Source organism: Podarcis liolepis (genome assembly GCF_965112155.1).
Source record: "Podarcis liolepis genome assembly, chromosome: 2".
NCBI classification, from domain to species: Eukaryota; Metazoa; Chordata; class Lepidosauria; order Squamata; family Lacertidae; genus Podarcis; species Podarcis liolepis.
In genome coordinates, this window is record NC_139555.1 from 89,204,469 (window position 1) to 89,231,826 (window position 27,358).

The following is a 27,358-nucleotide window of genomic DNA, read 5'->3' on the forward strand; positions in this document are numbered from 1 at the left end:
CAGGCAACGTCTCGCGGCACACTAGTGTGCCACGGAACACCGGTTGGGAAACACTGTGATAACACAAGAAGCATGCCGTTTAAAAAGGGGAATCTTGGGCACATTCCTCTGTGGTTTAAGCACGTGCTACATAGCACTGAAAAGCTAGGCATCTCCCTTGGATGGGACACCTTTGTTGATTATTATTATTGTTATTTTTCTTCCTGTGTTTCGGGTCTGTCTGAATCTTGTAGACAAGAGAGAGGCAAACCTTCTCTTGAAGAGCAAGCAAGGCTTTGCTGGAATGAGCGTGATACTTTAAAAAGTACATCCTATAATTGGACAGTTTCCTGTTTACAAAGGATAAAGCATGAAACCACAGTCTGGCGAGTAGAATGGGCGTGTAATGCCGTTATCCCTTTCTGAGTGTTCATTGAAGTGTTGAGTTGTTTGCCAAAATATTTGAAGAGAAAGTAGTATAACTTTGAGAATAAAAATAAATCTAGAGTGACCTTCCTGAATGAGTTTATTTTAAAATACTAGACCCCTGTAGTTGTCCCTCTTAAACAGCCGTTTTTTTATTTTCAGCCATGATCAGGTGCTGGTTGTTTTCCCCCTATGCGATGAGAAGAATGCCCCCGATTATAATGTATGCACACAAGATCCTAAAGAACAGCAACCATTAATATATTTAATAGAGAAGGTTAGTGTGGGGAAATAGGAATTCTCCACTGCCAGGATGCCTTTATTGAATGTCATGACCTGCATATCTAGCATAGACAAGCTCTTGGGGCCTTCTTCACATACCACAGGAAGAAGAAACCTCAAACCAAGATCATGGTTTTAGGTGACACACTAAGCCAAACTGTGGCTTAGCTGTCACGTTGTGCTAAAAAGAACTGGAGAGGATCAAAACAGGTATGAGTTCTTCTCTAGGAGCAGCACACTTGTGTGGTTCTGGTAAGCCACGTCTTGGTTACAGTGATATGCGAATGTGTGGCAAATACCTAAATCCAGTGCATTCTGCATTGTATGCCTATATGGGTAATATCTTGAAGTCAAGTTAAGTGCTTTATGTTTCTTTTTTGTGCAAGGGAAAAAAACTAGGATCAAATTTAAAACATATATGAATTAAAGCAAGGTGTACATATGAGTGAAATAGCAATTCTAAGTAGTAGTTAGGCTATTACAGTTGAGTTGCTGCCAAGGTGAGTTGTGGAAAGCAATAAACTTCTGTCCAGCAGATGAATTATTTGAAAGGCAATAAAAACAGTACAGTGAAGGTTTGAATGGCTCTTGGCCTTCCTGCGGTCACCATTGACACTGCCAGACTTTTCTGGGTGTTAGTTATTTTAGGGAATTTGCCAGTATGCCAGAAAGTTTGTGGATTACTTGGGGTGCCCAATTTTCAGAAACACAGCACTGCTATTTAATTTGACCAAGCTGGAGTAGCTTGTTTACACTGCAAGTCTCATTGTTTAGCTTGGAAGACATCCGAAAGGAAAACTAAAAGTGGCGTCTCCCTTAAAAAAAACCATTGCTTGGTGTTAGATGCATAGTGTGAAAATGCCAAATGTTAGCTGAATGGAGAGCTTTGTAAACGAGAGCTAAATTCAACAATAAATTGGAATGCGATCTAAAATATGTAGATGTACTTTAGTGAGTATTAGAGCAGCACTATTACATATTTTGGACTCACTAAAAATACCAGTCTCCACTTGTTCAAGCAGTTCACGCTCACAACTTTGAGGCAAGGCAGCTAACCAAATCCATCTGGACTCTGGCCTGGGACTCAAGCCTCTTTATGCTGAGTTGTGTATTTAGGACTTGATGTAGGATAATAAGAAAATGGGGCAATTTGATTCTTTTCAGAAGGGACGTAGAATAAACAAGGGACTGCGTTTTGGAAAGCTGCTTGGTTGGTTGGCAGCAGAAAGGAGTTGATATTTTCTTGACCCTGGTTCCTCAGAGATACTAGCCTACATTTCCAAACCACACAATTACAAGCTGTTTCTCAGGGAATCCTGTGTGTGTCTTGATCCAGGCCTCGAGTCAATATGCTGTTTTTAAAATGAGGACAACAACAAAAGGAATAGTACAGACTCTTTAGAGTTTAACTACAGGTTAACTCATTGGTTTAGACTTGGTTTGTGATACAGTGGTATCTCGAGTTACAGACGCTTCAGGTGACAGACTCCGCTAACCCAGAAATAGTACCTCAGGTTAAGAAATTTGCTTCAGGATGAGAACAGAAATCGCGCAGCAGCGGCGCAGCGGCAGGCCCCATTAGCTAAAGTGGTGCTTCAGGTTAAGAACAGTTTCAGGATAAGAACGGACCTCTGGAACGAATTAAGTTCTTAACCCGAGGTGCCACTGTACTTCTTTTCAGGCCAAGGAGTAGTCGCATAGTAAAGCTCTAGAGTCAAAATAGGGAGGAATCCTTTTATGCTTCAGAAAGGTCTCTTTCCCTGGTCCTTCATACTGGCTTTGTTTGGATGTCCTGCTAAGGCATGTATCTTGGGGCTTATCCACACCTCCATCTGCCCTGCTGCTGTAATCAGATTTTCCATGGGTTAACATTCTGATTCAGTACTAAAGAGTGCGTTTTCTAGGAGAAAGCGATGGGTCAAAGGCAAAACCACGCAGACGGGACAAGCAGAAAACCACTTGGACCTGTGCTTTCCAGGCACGGGACAAGCAGAAGTGTGGACTAGTCCTAAGTGTGACAAGAATGCACTGCAACAAACCCCAGGCTCCTCCTATGCTTCCACTCTGCGCCATCATGAACAGGAGTTCAGAAGCTGTTGCTTCTGGTTTAGTTCGATCACAGCTTTTCATTTCACCCAAATCCTAAATGGTGGGTAATATTAACTATGGTTGCTTGAAACAACTCAGCTTTATAAACTGTGATTTGAGGTGGGCTTATAAAGACCATAAAAGTGCCTCTTATCTGAGTTGAGGGAAGCGTAGGCTATTGTCTCCAGCTTTGTTTTGGGCCCTCAGGGACACCCAGAAGCAGGAAACTGCCCTGTTGCTTTCTGAGTGCCTCAAAAGACCCCACACACCTCTGTGTTTGCTCATCACTGGCTAGTACGTTTGTGGATTCTCATTTATCACTTCACACACTTAAACGGCACGTTCACTTAGGAAAGTGGATGGGATGAACCACATACTGGAAAATCCAAATGCTATAGCTGATTATTCTGAACTGATCCATTTTAGATGGCTATGATGACCCAGTAGGCAATTGTGCAGCAGATTTTTTTATATTAGCCATAACATGTTGAGTTTAAAAACAACAACAATTGGACTGTTCAAGGAAAGATGCACAAAGCAATTCATTTGCTCATGATTTGACTTAATGTAGTGAATTTAAATTCCAAGAATGAGTCTTTTCTAATCTGGAATTACTATTCATTCTCTCTTCCTAGCTATCTTAAACTGTTTTATGACTTTCCATTCTTGTTAAGGGAGGAGAGATGACCATCTGGCTGGCTTTAGGGCAGGAGACTGCAAGCTTCCTTACTGAGGTGATGCAAGTTTCAATTAAAGCCTCAGCTGGAAAAGAGAAAATCTTTGTGTGATCACTTTGGGTGGCATTTTTTAAGGGCAGCTTTGATAAATAACTGGATAAACTGCTTTTCAGAAGTACTAAGCAACTGGTACATGGCAGGAGGCAGAAAGGTTGGGGGATGGCTTTTATAACTTTGTACTTCCCATTAAAAAAACCAAACTGATTCTCCTTTTAAAAACACTGTTAGCCTCTATGTGAGAGATGGTGTGTTGGAGAAGCTGAGTGTGATGCTGAGCAAGTTCATTGCACCAAGGCACTAAAAAAATTGCTTTCTGTGGGTTGTCCAGCATTTGAGAGAGAGAATCATTTCCAAGCAATTGTTTTCCTAAGGCTCCACTCAGATTCTTTTCTTTCAAGTGCAGTCCTGATTATCACAGTTCATTATCTTCATCAATCATCTCAATGTGATGTCTGATTTTTTTTTAAGGCAAAAAACAGTTAAACACACAAACACATATTTAAAGCAAAACATAAACAATGTAAAATAGACACTCATGGAAGCAATCCATTAATCCATCTGGAAAAGCCTGTCAGAACAAAAAAATATACAGTGGTACCACAGGTTACAGACTCCGCTAACCCAAAAATAGTACCTCGGGTTAAGAACTTTACTTCAGGATGAGAACAGAAATCGCGTGGGGGCAGCGTGGCAGCAGCAGGAGGCCCCATTAGCTAAAATGTTTTAAGAACATTTTCAGGTTAAGAACAGACCTCCAGAACAAATTAAGTTCTTAACCCGAGGTATTCCATTGTTTCCTTAAAGTGCAGATTGTGGGTGCCTGGTGTATCTCAAAAATTAAGCAAAAGAGAGTTTTTCCCCCACCAATATTCTTGTGCCTTTGTTATATTTCTGAAGCTGTAAAGCTTTAGTTACGGTGTGCTGGAAATCATGTTAGGTGGCCATCCAGCCTCTGCTAAAAAATGTAACACGATCAGAAATAGTGGGGTAGTAGATTTCCTGCTTTGGGAGGAAAGGGTTGAATTAGATGCCTTTTGAGGGTCCTTCCAGTTCTTTGATTCTCCTTGTCATAAGGAATTAAAGGTTCTATAGAAAGTGAGGGCACTAAGCACGGCATTTAAATTTGTTGGCTGTGGTGAAAGGATGCTGGTTCAAATTTACCATTTGGACTTCAGTTGCTTCCATTGCTCCATTGTCAGAATTGTCTTCTCCTCTGGCAGACAAGGCAGAGAACATTGCAGGTGTGCTCTCTGTAAATCAGTACTGACTGATCTAGAAGCGCTACCAGGAACAGGTTGCCCATTATCCAACTCATAAGTTCCTTTTTCGCATCCAAGTTGTACAAAGGTTTTGAGTCCCTGAGCATAAAAATCAACTTTTTAAAACTGCAGAGAACGAGTTCGCTTTCAGATTCTTGTTGTTTGGTGGGTGGGATTCAATCACAAACTGGCAAATTCAGATTATGGAAAGTAGATTTGGTGTTCTTGTGCAACAGACCTTCCAAACAAAAATGGATTTTTTTGCAGTAAGGAAAGTGAGGAGAAAATGCACTGGGGAAACCAAGCCAGATGGGCAGGGTATAAATAAATAATTACTACTACTACTATTACTACTACTACTACTACTACTGGGAAGTATGAGATAACAGTTGCTTGATGCAACCTTGTATAACCTCCTTGCAAACCAATCTGAGTGTGCAAACAGTGCAAACATGTTGTATAACCTCTGCATAAACTTTGTGCAAACAAATCAGGATGAATGCTAGATAAATAGTTCACCTAGAAGTACAGACTGTGTCCTGCCTTTCTCCAGCTGAACGTGACCTTTGACTTTTTTCACAAATGACCAACTTTGGTAAGGCTGACGAAGTGTCCCAAATAAAGGAGTGTCTCTAAATTCCCCTGGTTTTGGACTATAACTTATACCAGCTTCAGCCAGCATGGCCAGTGATCAGGGAAGATGGGAACCTCACTCCAAAACAATTGGAAGGCACCATACTGTGGAAGGCTGCTCTAAATTGGATGCTATCACTGCAACTGGTTTGGGCAGTCTGGATGTATGAGTTTTTACAGGGCTGGGCTTAAAATAGCAAGTTTTGAATATTCTGTAGTCAAGCACTTGAAGTGATCAGGAAAGATGGGAGAATTTGGGGGAGAATTGCAGGAAAATGTCCTTGGCTTTTTGACTTGAGCGTCCCCCGACGGATTCCTTTGCTCGGGTTATGAGCAGGGAAATTGGAATAAGAGAATTCTCAGTTCCTGGGCCATCTGCTTCTAAAGCTACTGAAAAGACCAGGAAATTGAAGGAGCACAGTGCACATTCAATTGATTCATCCTCTGTTCACCCTCCAACCAACCACCCCTCCCCCCAAAAAAATTCTTGGGCACTTCTGTGTCTAAGTCTCTGTGGGAGTTGTGTGAACACCACTCTGCTGAAAAGAAACCTGAGAAGGGGGGAGGTTCTGAAAGCTTTCATCTGATCCCCGTTGCTAGAGAAACCCCCTTCTTTTGTCTGTCTATGCCAGAAGCAGCTGTCTTTTTCAGAGGCTGGATCTTCTCAGGAGGGTGCAGGGCAAAGAGAACAAACCAGGAAAAAATATATTAAAACAAGCCTTATTTATGGCCTGTGTTAGGGAAGCATTTGAGACGCTCCTGTGTGTAGAGTGTTAGTTATAGGCCTGGACCTGCGAAAAGGCTTGCAGTAACCTCCTGAGAACAGTGCAAGGCCAAACAGAGTTCTGTATGTTTAGGGCATTTGGTTGTTCTTTTTCTCTGTGTGTGGACAGCTGGCACTCTGGCACCTTCTGCTTATGTATTCCTTTACACCATCTCTGTGTTTGTCAACAGAGAAAAGTTATTGGTTTAGGACAATCCGTCTTATATATAGGCCTGTTTTACTGAAATCTTCTTCTTTGATATCATTTGTAGCCAAGTAAGATTGGCTTCCATGAAAGAGGCCTTAATAGTGAGTCCGTAAGTGACTGTTGAGGTCAATTCTGGATCCACACTTCCTTCCACAGTGGGAACATAGGTTTCCAGGTGGGAGTTGATCACAGTGAGGGTTTGCCAAATGTGCCTTCCTCTTAGCTCGTTTCTCCTTTTTTTGCTGTGAGTTCGTGCTTCTTCAAAGTCCATGAGACCTATGGCAAAGGCTGTTCCAATGTTAGAAACTGAGATATGAAAGCTAGGAGCTAAATGGCACCTTAAACCTAGGTTATGGGCATAACAAAGGTCTGTTTAGGTGCTCTTTTTTATAACAAGAATACAAAGCTGAAAATGAATGAACTGCAGCTAAAAGATTACGCTCTTTTTTCACATGGTCTAGTCCTTCCCCTGCCCACCCCCCTGATATTCTTAAGAAGGTCTTCTCCAGTCTTCAGAGAGTATCTGGAAGTGGAGAGGCAGAAAAAGGTCCTCCTTTCCTTCCACTCTGCAGTTTTAATCTGAAATCTTAGGTGCAGTCCTGTACCCAGAGCTCAGGAACTGCTCGCGCTGATGAAATTCCCTGTTGTTAAAATGCTCCTAGAGCAATGGGAGTTTCGAACACTGGGTTGTTCTCCAATTGGAGTGCTCACAAGCCAGTGCTTCCCAGTTATCAGTGCTTATATTACAATTATTTTACTTGCTTTGAGAGTGTCTTTAAACCTCTTTTGCTGTCCACCAGTATTTCGGTGATCTAGTCAACATTGTCCTGTCCCACCCCCCCTTACAGTGTAGTTCTCTGTATTGAAAGCTCATTCTTGCTCTCTCCTTTTTGTATTTTGGAGCAATTGGACAATTTTCTTGGGACATCTGCTTTGGTTTCTGTTACCTCCCCCCTTTAAATCCCTTATGAGAACAGTGTAATGGAATGTGTGCACTTACTCAGAAAATTGTGGAAAATACCTGGATTCATTTAGTGGATAATACCTTTCTGAAGCAGGCAAAGCAGACACAGAAAGGAGACTGTGTTCTAAATTCCTAGGCTTTCCAGGTCTGTGTCCGAACACTCCCCGCCCCCCCCCCCAACTCTTTGCTGCTGAATCGGAGCAAGCGTCATTCCACAGGAAACCCAAATTGCCGTTATTGTCAATTCAAAGTGATCGTGATTGTAAACCTGAATTTATCATTTTAAGTAAGCTCATTTGGTCATTTCAAATATTTTGAAACTTTTCAATCCCTATAAAAGGCGAGTTGCAGATTTTTCTTGGTTTCCTGGCTATTTTGTATTAGCCCCTTCTTTTATCTTCTGCTTCAATCCTGTTTTCCTTTTTTTTAAAAAAAACCCCACAGTCCTGTTATTCTAGGCCGCATGGGTAGGCAAACTAAGGCCCGGGAGCCAGATCCGGCCCAATTGCCTTCTAAATCTGGCCTGCGGACGGTCCGGGAATCAGCGTGTTTTTACATGAGTAGAATGTGTGCTTTTATTTAAAATGCATCTCTGGGTTATTTGTGGGGCATAGGAATTCGTTCATCCCCCCTCCCAAGACATAGTTCGGCCCCCCACAAGATCTGAGGGACAGTGGACCGACCCCCTGCTGAAAAAGTTTGCTGACCCCTGTATCTAGGGTTTGCCAATTGTATCAATTATTTGTATGTCTGCTCACAGCTGAGTGCCTTTTGGATACCAATTAGCTAGCTGTTTGTGTGTCTGTTAGGTTTGACCTTTGTCTTCTCATAACTCAGATGGTGCTGATGTGGGTGAACTTCCGGCATGAACTTTGAAAATGCCAGAGTGGCACATCATTAGCGTAGTGCCCTGTGTGGGGTTGTGGAGCTGAAGGGCTGTCTGTTGATTACGACAGCAACATGTGTGATTGCTTGTTTGTGTGCTTGGCAAAGAGGGACTGCTGCCTAGAGATCCTCAGGCCAGTGTGGCAAAAATAGGGAAAAGACAGAGGACTGATTGTGCCAGCTCCACCCCTCACAGAGCGATCTCTTTCTGTAAGAAGGAATCTGCAGCATTCTTGGCATGCAGCCGTGATTATTCTGATGTCCCTTTGCTCTTACTGTTCAATTGGGAAAGCTACAAATACAGGGCAGTTGCCAGAAGACAATGTGAATCTTCAGATTCTTCAGAAAGAAGATGTCATGGCCAATTCTGCTTTTCAAAACAAATGTTAAAGCCAATAAATAAATAAATGTGTGTGTTTTCTTTGTGTGCAGCTGCTTCAGCTTGTAATCGATATCTAGGCAATAAACCACTTTAAAAAAATTAGAGCCCATCCCAATTGTCTTCTCCGCAAAATAGCAAATGAGGGATGCTGTGTGAGTGTGCTTAGTAGTTTCTCAGCATAGACCAGGGAGCTACATATGCTGTTTCCCCCTCCTCTTTGTGTTTTGCCAGTGCATTTACTATCCTTGTTTGCAGCCAATTAAGAGTAGAATTAGACAACTATGCTTGATATCTGATGAATAATAAATAGCATCTCTCTCTGTGCTTCAGATATGCTCTTTGGGAGAAACCACTTCATGGAAAAGGGGGGGGGGAAGATAGTAATAAATAACCAGTAATGGATTCCTGGGAGATGGCAATAAGCAACCCAAACCTTGAAATATTGCAGCAGTTTGAAATAACAAATACAGAACTGGGATTTGAATACAATGACTGCCTATTGTGCTTTTAGATCTATCTGGAATACAGTGTTGCCTCAGCTCCCCCCACCATTTTTTGAGAATAGGTGTTGTCCTGTCCTGTGCTTTACCTCGGTGGGCTGAGGAAAAACAGCAGGTATGGGGGTGACCGGGGGGGGGGCGGCGGGGTAGAATAGCTGCTCCTCATGAATACCCTAAAGGCTTTAATAAGGCTGCCTGGAAATTTTATGCTGGAATCTGAGGAGGTAATTTTTTAAAAGTAAAAAGTGATATAAGCATGAATGTGTACATGACTGCAACCTCTGTTCCCTATGCACCATAGCCTTTTTCAGGTGTTGCCTCTTGCACAATTACACTTGTGCGAGGGTGGAAAGTGGGGCGCCAACTTGAATAAAATATTGTGGGGGCCCAGGTATGCCCTGCCCTACATAATCAATCACATGACACAGCGCACACACCATTTTAATGGGAATGGCCATCAATTTTGTGGGGGCCCGGCCCCCCCAAATATTTTATTGTGGGAACTGAAGCTCCTACGGCCCCTAGGAGTTGGCTCCTATGAAGTGGGGTCACACTTTCTGGCCCTGCACCTCTCTCACATCCCCATCCCCATTCCTGCAGCCTTTCATTTGTTGTAGGCTGCAGTTCTGCAGTGGGGAGCTTTCTCTAGTTGTGTAGAGACGCAGCATGATTTAGAATACAGTGGTACCTCGGGTTACATATACGCTTCAGGTTACATGCACTTCAGGTTACAGACTCCGCTTACCCAGAAATAGTACCTCGGGTTAAGAACTTTGCTTCAGGATGAGAACAGAAATTGTGCTCTGGCAGTGCGGCGGCAGCAGGAGGCCCCATTAGCTAAAGTGGTGCTTCAGGTTAAGAACACTTTTAGGTTAAGAATGGACCTCTGGAATGAATTAAGTACTTAACCCGAGGTACCACTGTACGTATTTTCCAGGTTGTCTATGGAGCCTACATGAGTAGATTAGTCTCCCTCCTGCACAATTTATCCTTACAATGAAAGTTGCAAGTCACCCTTGTGTAAGGGGCATGTGGACTGGGTGATGAGGACGGAACAGAAGTGACAGGGCAGGGAAGTTCAACCTCCCTCTCCCTCCTTGCACAATTGTCATCACATGAGGGGAAACATCTGAATAGGGCTTAACTGACAAACCTTCATTTTTCACATGTAAGCAAGCAAGTAGGAGTAGGAAGACGTGCAGCCAAAATCATTTCTTTTGAAAATCATTTCTTTAGAACGAAGGTTTTACCAACTAGTAAAAAGAAAAGAAAATGTCTGGACTTGAATGGGGTAAACATACCCAATCTGCCATGAAACAGTCAATTTTCTGGTTGCCACCCTCCATACCTCCTTCAGCAGATGTACACAGAGAGTCATAGAATTGTAGAACTGTAGAGTTGAATGATTTTGATGGTGATGGCAGAGTCTGATTAGATTCAAATGGAATCTTATTTTCATCTGAAAGAAGGGATAGCTACTCCTCATATCCCTTAACCATTCAGAAAAAAACCACATAAGTATTTTCAATATTCAACAGAAAGAGGGGGTGGCAATGCTTTTGTTTCTGTTTGCTGTATCCACACCAATAAATACAGATGGGGGTATTGTTCCTCTAGCAGCCAGAGGCCACTTTTCAAAATAGAGGCTAAGAGTTAAAACATTGTTCTTTCCCAGTTCTGATTGTTTGTCTTCCAAGGATCAATCCTGTTTAAAGAGATTTGCAGACTCTGCTACATTATCTAAGAGGCTTAAAAAGTGAGTTGTGTTTGGGGAAGCTGTTGGTTTTTTGTGGCAGGAGATAAACGTCAAAAGGAAACAATTCTTTTTCTCTTGATATACAAGGTGATATATCATGTAAGAGAGCCTGATTTACTAAAAGGGGCATATTAATCTGACAGATATTACTGAATACAGCTATAACTTGATAAACATCGGCATGGGAAGCAACCAATTTATCTCGATATATTTCATGTAAAGCTGCTGTTGGCTGCATGTAGTCTATAAACTTATCTCTGAAAGTTGTCGGTTCTAGATGCATCTGAGAGTGTGGCAGGAACAGGCCGAACTACAAATGAAGTGAAAATTGCTTTGCATTCGTTCTCTGCTCTTTGCAGCTAAAGTTCCAGGGCAGGGAAGGCAATGTTTTGGGGAATGTTTTTTCCTGAGCATGATGGAGGTGGGTGGGGTACCACTAATTGGTGGTGAGGGAGCCCAAAGCCTGAAGGGTCCTATCCCTCTGTTAGAAAGGGTCCTAACACACATCTTTGCATACAAATGATAGCCCCTCTCCCCCGCTGAGCCTTTTCCCTCCTCCCTTGTCACTTGACACACAAACAGGCTCCTTCACCCACTAGCCAGCTTGCCTCCAGCCTGTTGGCCTCCCTCCAGGCCCCCAGCACCAACCCGCAAGCCCCCACTCGCACCCAGCCTGCTCCACTTCTGACATCCTGAGAAACAGAGAAAACTTTGTACCGCTGCTAATGAGAAACCAAGGAACCAGCAGGAAGGCAGCCAGTGTGCACATGACATAATCTATGGCGCTCTGCCATGCTGTGGTCAGATTGTGTGTGCACTTGGTTGGCTGCGACCCAACAGCAGAGTGCATGCGCTGGAGCAGCATAGCAACTATAGTCCTAGCTGGTTCTCTCCTTCCTGCTGGCTATCCTGTTTCTGCCAGATCTTCTTTTGGTCCTGAGAAGGCTGTTGTGAATGTGGCAGTGGAGGTGAGCACATGCAAGGGAAACAGTGAGGGTCATATAGGGCCCACAACTAGGCCACCATACGATCTTGGCTATCCTTTTTGCCTGAGAACAAGTCCTCTGACCACTTTAGTGCATTTTTTTAAAAAAAATATTCAAGACTATGCTAGGTAAAGGTAAAGGACCCTTGACAGTTAAATCCAGTCGCAAATGACTCTGGGGTTGTGGCGCTCATCTCGCTTTATTGGCCGAGGGAGCCGACGTTTGTCCGCAGACAGTTTTTCCGGGTCATGTGGCCAGCATGACTAAGCCGCTTCTGGCGAAACCAGAGCAGTGCACAGAAACGTCGTTTATCTTCCCACCAGAGTGGTACCTATTTATCTACTTGCACTTTGACGTTCTTTCGGACTGCTAGGTTGGCAGGAGCTGGGACTGAGCAACGGGAGCTCACCCCGTCGCGGGGATTCAAACCGCTGACCTTCCGATTGGCAAGCCCTAGGCTCAGTGGTTTAGACCACAGCGCCAAAAAACAGACCTCAGGTATCTTGGATTCAAGGTCCTGAGCTTCTATGGAAGTTTGAATTGTTACGAGTATTTACTCCTTAGCAATTGGACGTGATGTTCTGCATCTAGGAGATTTGGGACAATATCTCTGTTCAACCATTATCCATTACCACACTATTGTATTGCAAAAGCACTTGCATATGTGTGTGTGTGTGTGTGTGTGTGTGTGTGTAGTTTCAGATTGGTGAATCTAACGTTGCTTAATGTCAGTATTTGTTAGCAGTTACCACACAGCAGTAATTTGTCAAATATTTTAGATATCAGAACTATTGGAGGCCCCGCAAATGCAGATGGCATGGCTGTATGCTATTTATTTATTTATTTATTTTATAACCTGTTGAATCACAAAGGATCAGAAGAGTGGGTTGTAGTAAATAATCACATAAAGGTATGCTTTTAGATCCTTAAATTCCGAATGTACTGCTTAATTCCAGTCAAATTCTGCTTGATATCAGTAAAATGTAATTTTAGTAAGGGTGCTCATTGCTGGACCCCAAATTGTGCATGGAAAAAAGAGAGAGTAAAAAATCTTAATAAATGAATATATGACTAATCTTCTATATGCAACCATCCCCTCTTTTTTTCCAGTTCTTTGAGACACTGAAAATTATTTCTCAACCTAATCTCACCGCTGACACTTCAATTTCAGTCCAGTTTCTTTCCCCCTTACAAGGGTACATAAGAGAGGATTCCCCTTCCCCCAATATTTAAAGGTTTAAAGTCAATCTGTTTATGTATTTATGTACTTATGTGAAGTTAATCCGTTTATGTAGCCTGTTAATCTGTACTTATCTGGGCATGCTCAATATAGTGCTGTCAATGTGAGAGGTCTTTAGTAGGGCAGCAAAATAAATGAGCGCTTACAGGCTCTGTTACCATTTGTTTATAATGCTGTTTCGCTTTCTGTTTTGTGTGTCCAGAAATCCGTACCCAGTTGGTGGAACAGTTCAAATGCCTAGAACAGCAGTCTGAATCCCGGTTGCAGCTCCTGCAGGACCTCCAGGAGTTCTTCCGCAGAAAGGCTGAGATTGAACTGGAGTATTCTAGGAACTTAGAAAAACTTGCGGAGAGATTTTCTTCCAAGATTCGCAGCTCCAGGGAACACCACCAGTTCAAGTAAGCATATATGTTTCTGTTTCTGAAAGGAGGCACAAGAGACCCAGACTTGTTGAATAAATGCAGTCTTCAATGTGATCTCAAAGTGATGGGCCTTTTCAGATGACTGATGGGAGCAGAGGTGGTTGAGGAAATGAAAAAAACGTTAACAGAGATTCAGTTGGTTTCTTGGGTTTGCTGAGCTACTTATTTACAAACTTGTTAGTGTCTTTCCTACTTCTTTCAAAATAGTCTCTTTAAGCGTTGGCTGCTACTGCCAGTCTTTTGACAACGTGTTGGGCATGCCTGACATTCTGGTGGGTAAAGCTTGCATACATTGATATTGCATATTTATTTATAACCACAAAGTAATTCAGTTTGCATATTTAATGTTCCATATTTCAAGCTGGAGTAATGAACATGACTGATCCTTTTTAGTATGTGCCTTTGAGGTTCTGAACTCTAAATGAACTAAGGATGTAGAAGAAAAGGAGGATATTAATACTGTCTAGTTTTGTAGCTTCTCAGTGGAATTTTTTACCTTCTTCTTGCCCCTGGCCATATTGGTTGTTTTTAGTTGGTTCCTTTTAATCTTTTTGACAATCACAGCTGCAAAGTACTTCCTGTGTTGTCATTGCCATTTGTATGTTGGACACAATCCCTTGTGTCATTCATTTCCTGGTGATCTAAAATTTTTGAATGTGCAAGGTGAATGGTGATGGTCTCTCACTCCACTGTACTCCACCTCATTCTGAACTGCTGCTTGTACCGCTGAATTACTAAAATCCTATATACTTCATATTGCTAAATTCCCTATACAGTGGTACCTTGGTTTTCAAATGCATTGGTACTCAAACAACTTGGAATCCAAACACTGCAAACCCGGAGGTAAGTATTGCGGTTTGCAAACTTTTTTCAGAAGCCGAACGTGCTCCGTTTTGAGTGTTACGCTTTTGATTTGAGTGCCACACTTCCGTTTTGAGTGTTACGCGGAGGTCTGTCTATTTTTGCTATTTATTTTGTGGTTTTGTTTTTGCGGCTGTGTGGAACCCAGTTCAGCTACTGATTGATGGATTGTGTGACTGCAGTACATTGTTTATTGCTTTCATTTTATGGATCGATGGTCTTGTTAGAGAGCAAAATTCATGTTAAGTTGCTGTTTTAGGAGTTGTTTTTAAAAGTCTGGAATGGATTAATCCATTTTGCACCTTGGTTTTGGAACGCTTTGATTTTGGAACGGAATTCTGGAACAGATTAAGTTTGAGAACCAAGGTACCACTGTAATCTCTTTACTCCGATTCTCCTAGTGTACAAATAGGTTTCCATATGTCATTGTTATTGGACTACAACTCCAGACATCCCCAGACAGCTTAGCAAATGATCAGAGAGCTGTTGTTCAATAATATCTGGGGACCCAGGCTTGAAGAACATTGGTCTTCTATTATCGTGATTTGGAATAACACAAAAACTTTATGGAGAAACTTGACCCCTTGTCTTTCGACTTCCTTTTGACCAGTACCCTCATTCTTGAGAAGTTAAGATCTGTAGCAGAGCCACTACCCCACTTGATAGGCCTCCCAACTCTGTTAGGTGGGTGTTGCCTGGAGGGGGAGCCTTCTCATTGTTTGTGGAATGGTCTTCCTCAATAGGTGTCAGGGATGGCAGGGCTTGGATGTAAGTGTGTTGGACACAAGGGGACTGGAAACTGACTTGGAGAGAGGAGAGGGGGCCAGCAATTTATGGGGGTCAGTGCCCCCCAGGAGAAGGGTCAGAGCTATCAGGGATAGAGAGTGCAACACCGGACTTGTCGGAAGAGGAGGAGGAGAGGATGATCAGGCAAGTGGGCAGCTGATTGAATCCCCACCATCTCCTGCCCCACTGTCTCCTAGAACCAGAAGAGGATTGAAGAGGGAAGAACAGTGGTGGCTGCTGTGCAGGTATCATCTCAGGCTGCATGTGCATCCTGTGGGGGGAAAGTACATAAGTTGATGGAGAGGGGCATGGTTTTCTATTGCTGCAGCTGCTCCAGAGGACACTGACTGGGAACAGCCACTTGAATGCTAGAAGTTGTGTGCAAGTGTATTCAGAGTCCCATAGAAGCTACTGTGATTGCTTTTGACAATAAAGAATTAACTCCCCGCTATATGCATTCATTTGACTCAGGTGTGTCTAGGACAATAGGCAAGGCAGACACAAGCACTTTTATCTCTCAGACGATAACAGGGTACGATCTTTCTTTTTGCTGCATTAGGTAGCTGCATTAAAAACATCACTGGGTGCTTATTTACAAAACAGTAGGTCAAAGCTGATCAACTCATTCACTTCCCCATTAAGTTTTTATTATTATTATTATTTAATTTTAGGAGATAAATGGTATAGAGAAAGATTCCAGACAATGTAACACCAAATAAACAAAAATAACAAGTTGCAGCCTCTTTATTTATTAAATGTATATGCTGCCTTTCCTCACAAAGGAGCCCAGGGTAGCAAACAACAAACATGTTGCCGTCTTCCAATCTAGTAATTACCAAAACACAAATGATTGTGGTTATATCATTCCTTCCTAAGAAAAGGTATGGTTGGGAAACCAATAAAACCTGATGGAAAGCACACCTAATCACTTGAGCATCCAGAAGCAGCTGCTCAGGATATGAACCTGTGTGTTAAGGAGGAGTGTAACCTATCCAGTGCAAACTGGATAATTTTTTTATTTTGTTTCGACCACAGCAGACCAACACGGCTACCTACCTGTAACTATCCAGTGCAGGTTGCTCACCTAACTCTGGATAAAATTATCCCCCAACCAGTAATGCTTCCTCCTTTATTCAGCATACACTTTAGGCTTTCCTTCTTTATGTAAACCATCTTTAGCTAGTGGTCTAAATAGTGGAGGTGGCAGAGTGAAATGAAAAGAGGGACCGAAACCTAATGGGCTAGAAATCCTTTCGAGACCCTTTAACTCAGTGGTTGTTGTTGCAGATGAAAAGCAAAGACAGCTCATTGTGGCTCCATTCATTTTGGCAGCCAGATGGAGCTAAGAGTAGCATCTGGCGAATGGATTGAACAGGCCCTGGAACATACTGTGAATGTTGAACTAATTATTACTAAGTCCCCAAGCAAAAGCAGCTGGAGGGTGCTGGCTCTTCTATGCTAATGGAAAAATGGGGGCTGTAAGTGAAGGTGTGCGAGCAGGGCAGGGGGAAGACTCAGAACTATTGTTTAGACGTTGAACTTAATTTTGCATTAAGAAAAATGATTACATGTTAGAGAGAGATGGCTTTTTATGTTTTATGCATGTTGCTTACTACTTTTCTCTGATAGCTACTTTACAAGGTTGTTTATAAGACAGATTCGTTCTGAGGTTTATCTAATGAAAGCCTTGTATGTTGTTCTGGTCCCTTACCCTTTTCACCGATTGCTTATGTAAAGAATGATTATCATTTAGTGTAGGAGAAAATGTTCCAAAAGAAGAGCAGCTTGAATACTATGGGACTAGACAAAGCTCAGTTGATTTGCCACATAAGGCATGAGAGGCCTATTTCATATTTTTAAGTCAATGAAAGAAAATCCTGCTTTCAGTCCTATAAATTTATTTGTAAAGAACCTCCATGTCTGAAAATGCAAAATATAGTTTGAGTGGTCTGTGAGCTGTATCAAAGTGGTTTTAAGGCTGCTTCAGACAGAAAATCTTAAGTATTGTTGGAGTGAATGAGTAGTATAATGGAAGATCAGAACAATTTGTTTTTATACAGTCCTTCATTCCATTTGCCAAACAAAGAGGCCTGAGTTCCACAAATTCTGTGAGAGGCCTTGCCTTTGCAAAGCATAGTGGCCTTTGTTAGGAAAATAGTCGTCTTTTAATGCTCTGCAGTGTTGCGGTTTAAATTGCAGAAGCTTTGGGGTGGAGTGTGTTGTGTGCGTCTGATTTCTCCTGTACGTGATTAAAGCCACGCAGAAGATTAGAACAAGGAAGTGTGGTTGTCATAGCAAACAACAATATTTATTTTATTTCAAGCACTTTTATCCTGCCTTTCCATTCCAAAACATTTTCAAGGCAACTTCTCTTTTCCTTCAAAGAAATTGTTTGTTCATCAGCAACATTATCAGGTACAAAGACCACGGTATGAGTTTCAAATTCAAGCTCTGTCCCGGAGAGAAATGTGAAAACACCACTATTCTTGTCCTTGTTTTCCAACCTAGTGACATGGCACTCCTGGGTTTGCTTCTTTTAAAAGAGCTTCTTTTCATAAGTCTAAACCTGTTGTGGTGCTTCATTTTCTAACCTTCCTTTAGAGGAAACTATAGAAAGCTATATTGCCCTGCAAAGGCAAAGGTGATTAGTATTTCTTCGGATATTAGCTTAGTTCATTGTACCTCATATAGTGTGTGCAGTCAGTGAGTGGGCTAGCAAAGGTGTGTTATTAATACTATGTGCTTGTCTTTCTTTTCTACTTAAAGAATGGCACTTTTAAAACCTTTGTTTTTGCACCATTCTTTCAGGATTGTAAGAATGTGGGCAAATGCAACAATATGTGTAAATTGAAAATCTGAAGATGACCCGGAAATATCTTTACTATGCTGTCTCATAATGGAAAGCATTTGGAGCCCCTGTTCTGAGAGCAGTAGTAGTAATAATCATAATAATTTTTATTTATACCCCGCCCTCCCCAGCCAAAACCAGGCTCAGAGCGGCTAACATCAAATGTATAACACATTAACATAGAATCAGGCAATCAATTAAATTGCTTCCTAAAATCAGATCAGGATCAGAATAAAATCCAATCAGATGGCAACCCGTAGATTACGGTTGGGGACCTTAAATGGCCACCAGGCCCAACTAGTAGGATTGCTGCAAACCTTTCTTGCCCTAATGGGAGCATAGGAGCCTACTCCTAGGGGTCAAGGGGGCTTTGGTTCCCCAATAAATGATTTGAGAGGGCTGGCCCCCCCGAAGTTGATGGGCATTGCCATTCAAATGGTGTACGTGCACCATGTCATGTGATTGATTATGTGGGGTGGGGCTTACTTGCTTCCCATATTTTATTCAAGTTGACACCCCTGAATAGGAGAGATGTACCCACCACTGTTTAGACCTGCAAAAATCCTTTGTGTAGAAGGCCTTGCATGCCTTTCCTTTTCTTACTCATTTGCTTCTGTGAGTTGAGTCATGGAAGTGAGAGCACTATGCATTAAGTTACCCAGCACACTTCCGTAACAGACCAGGATGTTTACTAAAATCAAGGCCCAGCATATCTGAGTGTTGGACCACGAAGGCTCATCTGACAAACTCATACAAAGTATATTAGTCCAGGGTTCCCCAAACTTGGGTTTACAGCTGTTTTTGGACTGCAGTTACCATCATCCCTGACCACTGGTACTACTAGTTAGGGATGATGGGAGTTGTAGTCCAAAAACATCAGGCGACCCAAGTTTGGTAAACCCTGATCGAGTCCAACCTGCCGACAAATCAACTACTATAGCATCTTTCATGGATGGCCATCCAACCTTTGTTTAATAAGTTCTTTAATGAAAATGTGCTCCACCTTCTGAGGCAGTTCCTTCCATTGTTAAAACAGCTCATATTATTGGGAAGTTTTTCCTGATATTTAGTCTAAATCCCCTTCCTTACAATTTTAACTTGTTTGGTGGTTTGGATCCATTTCTGGAGCAACAGGAAACAAATTTGCTCCTTCTATGTGAGAGACCTTCAAATATTTGAAGATGTCTTACTGTGTCTAGAGGGCAATAATTGTTTCCACATCTGTTTTCTATCAGCTTGTTTCAAACAGGCACAGCCATAAGAAGCATGTATCAATGTTGTACTTGCCCTGATAGTTCAACATCTTGTGGCCTTAATTTTGTAGTTCAGCGAATATTATCTGCTTTTGAATGCTTCAGTCTTTTTGGGATGCTGGTGAGGCCACAGGTAGTTCTGTTATACTTTGTATCTGCTGTGATGGCTGGCTGCTGCTCATTGAGCTGAAAGGTGTTTTCATGTGTCTAGGAAAGCCTTAATAAGGTCATGAGACTCCCCCTCCTCACTTTTTGGAGGCCTCTAAGATAGTAGATTGGAAGTGAAGAAGCTGCTGAGGCTTATAAAGTGGTTCATCAATTTTAAACAGCAGTAATATATTATTGAACATTATGGTTTCAAAGGGAAAATGGAAAATGAGCTTAACAAAACTGAACCATTTATTTGCTTTATACATTAATAATCTTCAGCACCACCCGGCCTACTATTTTCCCCTGCCCTTTTCGCTATTGCTGGATTACCTTGCAAAACCTTTGGCGGGCAGCCTTGATCCACCTGTTTCTGTACACAGATAATAGCTGACTCCTCACATTTTGGATCTTCACTCTTGGGTATCTTCTATTGCTCCCGAGATTGTTGAGCATGCAGAACAGCTGGATTGTCAAACTCTTCTGTTGGCAAATGACCTATGCAAAGTTTAGTAGCGATGCCTTGAAGGAAGAGGCAATAAACAACTGGTGCACTTCTGGTTCATCGGGGCTCACTTTGTGTAGTCATTGGCTGTTCTGTTATAGGCTGTGGAGAGCTTAAAAAGCAGCATTTCTGTTGGTGTCAGCGTAGCTGAGAACTTCTGTTCAGGCCAAAATGTTTGATGAGCTGGCTAGGAATGGAAGCAATCCTCTGTTCGTGTCTGGAAATGGTGCTTTCTGTAAACGCCTTTGAGCTGAAATCATATCATAGTGTACTTCCTTGCTCTTTTTTTCCATGTGGGAGGGTTACCTAAGCTGTGATAGCAGACTTCAGAGCCATGAAAATGTTTGCTTCCAGTCCTATAGTTAACTGAGGATTCTCCCTCCATGGTCATGTACGCTACTTGATTATTTTTAGTGAGTTTCATTGGTTGCCTATTGCCTGGAAAGCACACCCTTTGCGAACTGTAAGGACAGCTAGAAGTTAAAGGCACTAATTAAATATCCACATGTGTTGCTGCAGAAAAGAAGGGGGGAAGACTTATGCTGAAGCATAATTACAATCAATAAATTTCCCCTGTTGCTTGTAGGTATATTTTAGTGACACAGATGTCATAGAAAGATTGGGTCACTGCTTGAATGGTCTTTATCTAGATCATGCATGGCTATTCTTTTTTTTTTTACCTCAGAGCACCATTTATCCTTGGTCCAGCTTCCCTGGGCCATCCTCTACTCTTGCATGTGTCTGTGTCTATGTGTGTTAACCCTTCATCTCTATTGTCCTTCAGTTAGTTCTTCTAAAGGTCATGAACACTGCTTATTCCATGGTTTTTCATTCCACTTTTTCAACTTACAAACATAGGAAAATATAATAAGCCAATTAATGGTTGGCGGTCGCACATTGAGAGTTGTTTTGAAAATGAATAATAAGTGCTTTGAGATCCTCCTATGTATGGGGTTTCGTTAGTATTTGCAATGTTTTGCATTTTGCAAACATTACCAGCCTGTGCACTGGAAAAATGCTCCTGAAAACATGGCAGTTTTCCTCGGAACCATTAAAATTTCATTAATCATGATGGCTTTGTTTAAAGCCCCATGAAGCCATAAGGTTCAAATATTCAGTTGTGGAAATGGCTTCCTTTTGCCAAGCTCATGCACAACACCGGGTGTGTATGTGTATCTGTGTAGAAGGAATCCAGATGATGATCAGTGTCTCCTCATTAGTTAGAAATCCTCTTGAGAAATGGAATGTTTTCCGGCTAATAAGATGGGGAGAGACAGATCAGAACAGTGTGGCGCTACACATTCCTAGCATTTGTCATCCCTTCGCTTCTTGGTGTTCATTGTGTTGATAATGAACATCACTGAAACGTGTAAAAATGTTTCTGCTACATCAGGGATGCTGAGATGGATTTGCATTTTTTGCTTGTTGAGAAGCAAGCGGCTGAGCTGCGTTGCCAAGCTTTAGTTAACACTTTGCAAGACACACAACGTATAGGAATGCAGGGCTGTAACTTCAGCCTCTGCTTCTTGACAGTGATGCTAGGAAGGGAAAAGAAGAAACTGCTGGCAGCATAGAATGAACTGTGTGGCCAATGTTAATCATGCAAACTGCTACAGGGAGAAGAAAGTGGTGTATGTTTACTGCAGCCCAGTATTTTTCTGGCCAGTGGCTACAAGTGAAGTGTGTTACAACATAAGTATAAACTAAAAAGCAACTCCATTTCTTCAGTTTTCTTGGCCAATGGTATGTTATAATACCGCAGAATGGAATGTGCATATTTCCTGATGTCCTTGGACTTGAGCAGGGCTGTGCAACTCGTGGCACATGGTTTGCAATAGTGCCAGTCCTAATCACAACATTGGTCCAGCCAGGTGTTTGAAAACGTCTCCATTTTTGCTGTCCTGGGTGTAGGTAGGCAGCAAAAACAAGTGGCTTATTGAGCTATTAGTGGATTTCCATGCATGTCTGGTTAGTTGTATTTGGCTTGTACAGTATTCATCTAGAATTTTGACTAGCTTTCTTGTATAAATGGATACAATAAAATCTGGCTCATGGCCCAATCTTCCACTGGGTCTCCAATCTCTAATTTGTAGCCCTTGTGGACTATTGCAGTTTACATGAATGGAAGCAAGCTGCAATATTCTCTGACTCAAAACTGTGACTGGCAGTACAGCCAACAATGTCTATAACAAAAGGAGGCCTCTAAATGGTTTGTCAGGATAGCTGGCCTGGGAGATGGAAAAACCCTAATAAGTCACCTAGTCCTTCTCCCCACTAATGCAGAATTGTTCCCTACTGCATAGTTTCTAAGTCTTGCTGCATTGCTTTGTCGGCACATAATATTCTTGACTTGATGAGATGTTCGTTGTGGGTCTTGACTGCTCTCTAGGGACTTGTTGAGATTGCTTAATGGCAAAGAATTGGTCTAATATCGTTCATTGTAATTTTCTTTCCTCAACAAGACAGTGGTTCAGGGTGATTTGGCATCCAGCCTCTTGTTTGGCTTCTAAAGCTGGGAAGAGGAAGCTGAACCGGGTGTGTATTGGATAGGCATTTGGACCAAGGAGCTCAAATTCCAAGGCTGCCTTTTTTGCAGGGGCGGGGGCGGAACATACAGTAGAGTTAAAACAATTTTGCAATATTAAATTGCAAAAAAAGAAGAAAAGAGAAAAGTGCAAGAGCAGTTGTTAATTTTGTCAAATAATACCCTTGTCAGATCTGAAGCCTGACTTAGATGGCTATTTTTCAATGTCAGTCTACTTTACAGGGGATATGTGATAATAAAATTAGAATCCTATGTGTGTTATGTGCATAAACAATGGGGTTTTATTTGTGTGTGTTTTTAACAGAGCACTTTGCTGTTGGGGGTATAGTTCTCTTGGTTTGTTTTTAGGTTCACTTCAAGGGGCTGGTGTTTACCCTTTCAACTCCTAAATGCCTTTACACCTCCTCCTACTTGAACCTGGCTATCAATTCACTTCTTATCAAGTCCCCCTCTGGGTTACATTCTGTAGCTCCTGGAGAGAGGGCCCTCTCAGTGGTGGCACACTGAGGAATCTCCCTCCTTTGCCATGTTTGCTTGGTGCCTTCATTGCTATCATAAAGGCACCAGATAAAGTCCATCCTACTATATTGGCCCTTTTATGACATTTGAGGGCCTTTTTTATTATTATTATTGTTTTATCTGCTTTTCTTTTTTGGCTTGTTTGTCTTCATTGTATTTACTGTTTTTATCTATGGTGTTATTGGAAATTTTATTAGCCTTTTTAAGGCAAAGTCTTTTGGCAGTATATAAATAAAAGGTGTGTATGGAGCTGATTGTTTTCCTGTGTGTGGCAAATCAGTTTATGGTTGTGATTTATAGTCAGAGACTTGTGGGAATAGGAATTGTCTGGTCAAAAAAGTGAAACTAACTTAGTTCTCTGTTGACCTTTAACTGTACCCAGCTGAACATGTACAGTATCTGTTTCTTCGATGAGTATTGCTTTGTTGGTGTGGATTGCATTTAAACTATATACTGGGGTATACCTATCAACTTGGCTTAAAAAACATTCAATTTTATTTGGGAACTGAAGTTAAATATTTACCTGTGTTCATGGAATTTTGTTTTTATTCTGAAAATGTTAATGCTGGAATGAAGTGTATTTTGAAAAAGAACATTTTCCAATTTGTTTGGAGTATGTTATTAGACTTCATAGTGGAAATGGTTTCCTTTTTACCTTGCTTTCTATCATAATGCAAACACTTTATTATGGTATACCATTTGCTAATGCACAGATTTTGAAAGTGAGCTACATTGAATAAAACAGGACATAGTTTCAGTGGTATATGATTGGGCTGTTAGTATAAAAAGGGCATAACTATTGCCCATTCCTAATTCATGAATTTGATCTTTTTTATTTACAAAATTTTTAATTAGCTGTGAACTGTATCATCATATTGGCTCTAGATTCTTACAGTGAACTGCTGTAAGCGCATAACTTTTTATAGAAAGTTAATTCAGGATTTCTTTGCCTGCTCAACCTTTTTGCTAGCAACTTTTAGTCGGTGGAACTCATTATTAATCATAGCAAGAAGACTGCCCTCATGTGTGAGCTAACGTTTTTTAAACCATCAATTTGTATGCTTATAGGAAGGATCAGCACCTTCTTTCTCCCGTGAACTGCTGGTATCTGGTACTGACCCAAACTCGGAGAGAAAGCAGAGACCATGCTACCCTGAATGACATCTTCATGAACAATGTCATTGTCAGACTCTCCCAGATCAGTGAGGATGTCATCCGGCTATTTAAAAAGGTAAACAAATGTTTGTGTCACTTAATTTGATCTGATTTATTGTATAGTACACTCAATAGCCTCCTGAGAGAGTAAGCGCCACATAATGAAGCAGTGCTGAGAGAACTTTGGGGGCAAAATGCCAGAGCATATGAGTCTGAACAGGTTCTCTTATATAAAGACTTGTGGGCCTTTTCAGAAAACTATTCTGGGGTTCCCTTGTCATTAACTGTGGAGAAACTGACACTGTACAATTAAAGTTACATATATAAGGGCTCGTCCACACCTCCCATCTGTCCCACTGCCTTCTCCTGGGAAAACCTATGGTTAATTGCTGAATTGGACCAAATGGTGGCAGTTGGGTTCCCTGTGGATTGTCATTTGTTCTGATTCAGCAGTAAAGACCATGTTTTCTAGGGAAAAGCTGCGGGGCAAACGCGAAACCACATGGACCTGTGCCTAGGAAGCATAGGACAAGTGGAAAACCGCTCAGACTCGTGCTTTATAAAAAAGGTAAAGGTAACCCTGGACAGTTAAGTCCAGTCAAAGGCGACTCTGGGGTTGTGGCACTCATCTCGCTTTCAGGCCGAAGGAGCCGGTGTTTTTCCACAGACAGCTTTCCCAGTCATGTGGCCATCATGACTAAACCACTTGTGGTGCAACGGAACACCGTGACAGAAATCAGAGCGCACAGAAAACCATTTACCTTCCTGCCACAGCAGTACCTATTTATCTACTTGCACTGACATGCTTTCAAACTGCTAGGTTGACAGGAGCTGGGACAGAGCAACAAGAGCTCACTCCATTGCGGGGATTCAAACTGCCAACCTTCTGATCAGCAAGCCCAAGAGGCTCAGTGGTTTCGACCACAGTGCCACCCGCGTTGTGCTTTATAGGCACGGGACAAGTGTGGACAAACCCTAAATGTTCTGTTATAAAACCATTTGGTTTGTCAGTATTACGAGACTATTTAACAGGACAGTGGTACCTCTGGATGCGAACGGGATGTGTTCCGAAGCCCCGTTCGCATCCTGAGTAGAATGCGACTGCGCGGGTCATGATTCGCCGCTTCTGCGCATGTGTGTGATGTCATTTTGAGTGTCTGCGCGAGCGGCGAAACCCAGAAGTAACACATTCTGTTACTTTCGGGTCGCCACGGAGCGTAACCTGAAAATGCTCAGCCTGAAGCATATTTAACCCGAGGTATGACTGTACTTCTAATTGAGGCCTGGCAGATACAATGTATAGAGGTTCTTCAGGTGGCATTCTGCCAAGAAACTACTAGACTTGTGTTGTTACTAAAGAGGTGACTACACACCCTGTGAGGTTTCCCATTATGTCAGTTGGCATTAAAGGCCACTTTTTATATGGGTCATTGGAATAAAAAAGATCAAGCTGTGAGGAATTATTTAGTAGGCATTCCGAGAGCAGTGGAACGTTGGATTGTCAGACCCTTTTGACTGAGTCAGGGGTTCTGTCTGGAGTGTAGGCTCAGCCACAGTTCAGCTTGCCCCGTACCTATAAATCACAAATCCAATAAGTTTTGCGTTTGCCCCGCAACTTTCCTGGGAAAACAGGCTCATTGCCACTGAACTGAAACAAACAGCAATCTGTGGAAAAATCTAATTGCCGTTGGCTCCGATTCAGCAGCGCACCGTGGCTTTCCCTGAGGAAAGCACCAGGGCGAATGGAAGTGTGGACATCTCCTGAGAGGGAGCTGGAGTCTGTGCTCGTTCAAGCCTTGACAGCTTTAACAGTTTATTTTCTCGGACAGTGGCTCTTAGGCAATTCCTTTAGAATGGTAGCTTTCCCTGGCATAACCAATGGGATCTGTGTTTCCATTGTATGCTCAACTAAGTGCCCCTCTGCCATCACCCCAAGCTGATATGTTCCTGGCATGAACCAGAGGTAGCATTAGCTTGATGCCATCCGCAGCTTGCCACACACAGCACCTGCTTTTAATCGGAGCAAAGCAGAGTTATTGTGTTGCGTGTGCATCTGAGATTCTATTCACAACATGTCACTTAAGGCTGAAGTCTCAGTACAGCTCACAAGTCTCTGGGAAACAATGATGAGCTAAAACCATTTTTAAACAGCTTATTTCGTGCTGTAATTTTGTCACTGTTGTGTGTGCGTCTTACATTCTGGAACTAGTCTTTCCCTAGGCTTTAATCCATTGTGTATTATTATTAGCCTTTCCTTTCTTATTTGTGTGCTTATTTGTTTGTTATTGTAATATTTGGGAAAGCCAAGGCATGTGTGAAGCCATAATATTACTGACCAGAATAAAGAACACCATCTGGGCCAGGCATTCATAGTCAGGCATGATTTGCATACTTTTTAAAGTGATCAGCTCATAAATCAGATTAATAACATGTGTGACAATGTGATTTAAAAACACACACACTAAAGTCCTTTTCACATGCTAATTTGTCCTGGAAATAGCTATTCTTTTAATATTTTTCAAGACATTTCCTTGCAATGTTGTCACATGAGTATTTCCCACTACACTTTTTAAAATTCCTACAGGACATACCCACTGTATCCAGCCTTGCTAGCTCACATCAGCAAACAAAAGAAAACACAAATGCAAAATGGTTTTATTATGCGGACGTTGAGGAGGTAGATAATCTGGCGGCTCTACCTTAAATGGCTAAGTGAATGAGGCGCATCTGCTGCGTCAATGCAAGATTTCTTCCTGGAACTTATTTTTCAGTGTTTTGTTTTGTTTTTGCAGTCCTTCCAACTTTCATACTGTGGAGGCCATGCTCAAGCTCATTTTAAAAATAATTGTGCAGGCTAGATAGCACTAGAAGGGTTAAGAACAGCCCCTAATTGTTCTACAGCTGTTGTAGATTGCTCTGATGGTAAATTGGAGCAACATTTTGTTTCAGAGATGTCACTTTTAATTTCCCCCTTTGAGCCATTATTAATTGGTTTTGACATCTTGTGGGGACATACATACAGGAATGGTAATGTGTGGTGAATTTTTCCATTGCAAATGGGTATTTTCATCATGCAAATATGAGGGATATATGAAAACACCCATAATTTATCCTTGCTTTATTAGCCTTTAGCAATCTGCTAGTAGTGTGTTTATCCTTGGAGCTTTTTCTCCTTTACCTCCCTTAAGACCACCCATTACCTGTTTTTGTCTCTGGAACTGTAAACTCC

The 27,358-nt window shown here is 41.9% G+C and overlaps 1 protein-coding gene across 3 annotated transcripts in view; it reads left to right on the forward strand.

Moving 5' to 3' along the window:
- The window catches only part of SRGAP3 (SLIT-ROBO Rho GTPase activating protein 3), a 211,050-nt gene that overhangs the window by 67,341 nt on the left and 116,351 nt on the right, over positions 1 to 27,358 (forward strand). For all 3 annotated transcript variants that reach the window (XR_014522914.1, XM_083491294.1, XM_083491295.1), the window contains exons 2-3: positions 13,291 to 13,486; positions 24,043 to 24,205. Coding sequence is in view for 2 of the 3 variants with exons in the window: in XM_083491294.1 (XP_083347420.1) it covers positions 13,291 to 13,486; positions 24,043 to 24,205 (359 nt within the window). In the remaining variant the exon portion in view is untranslated. The remainder of the gene's footprint in view (positions 1 to 13,290; positions 13,487 to 24,042; positions 24,206 to 27,358) is intronic.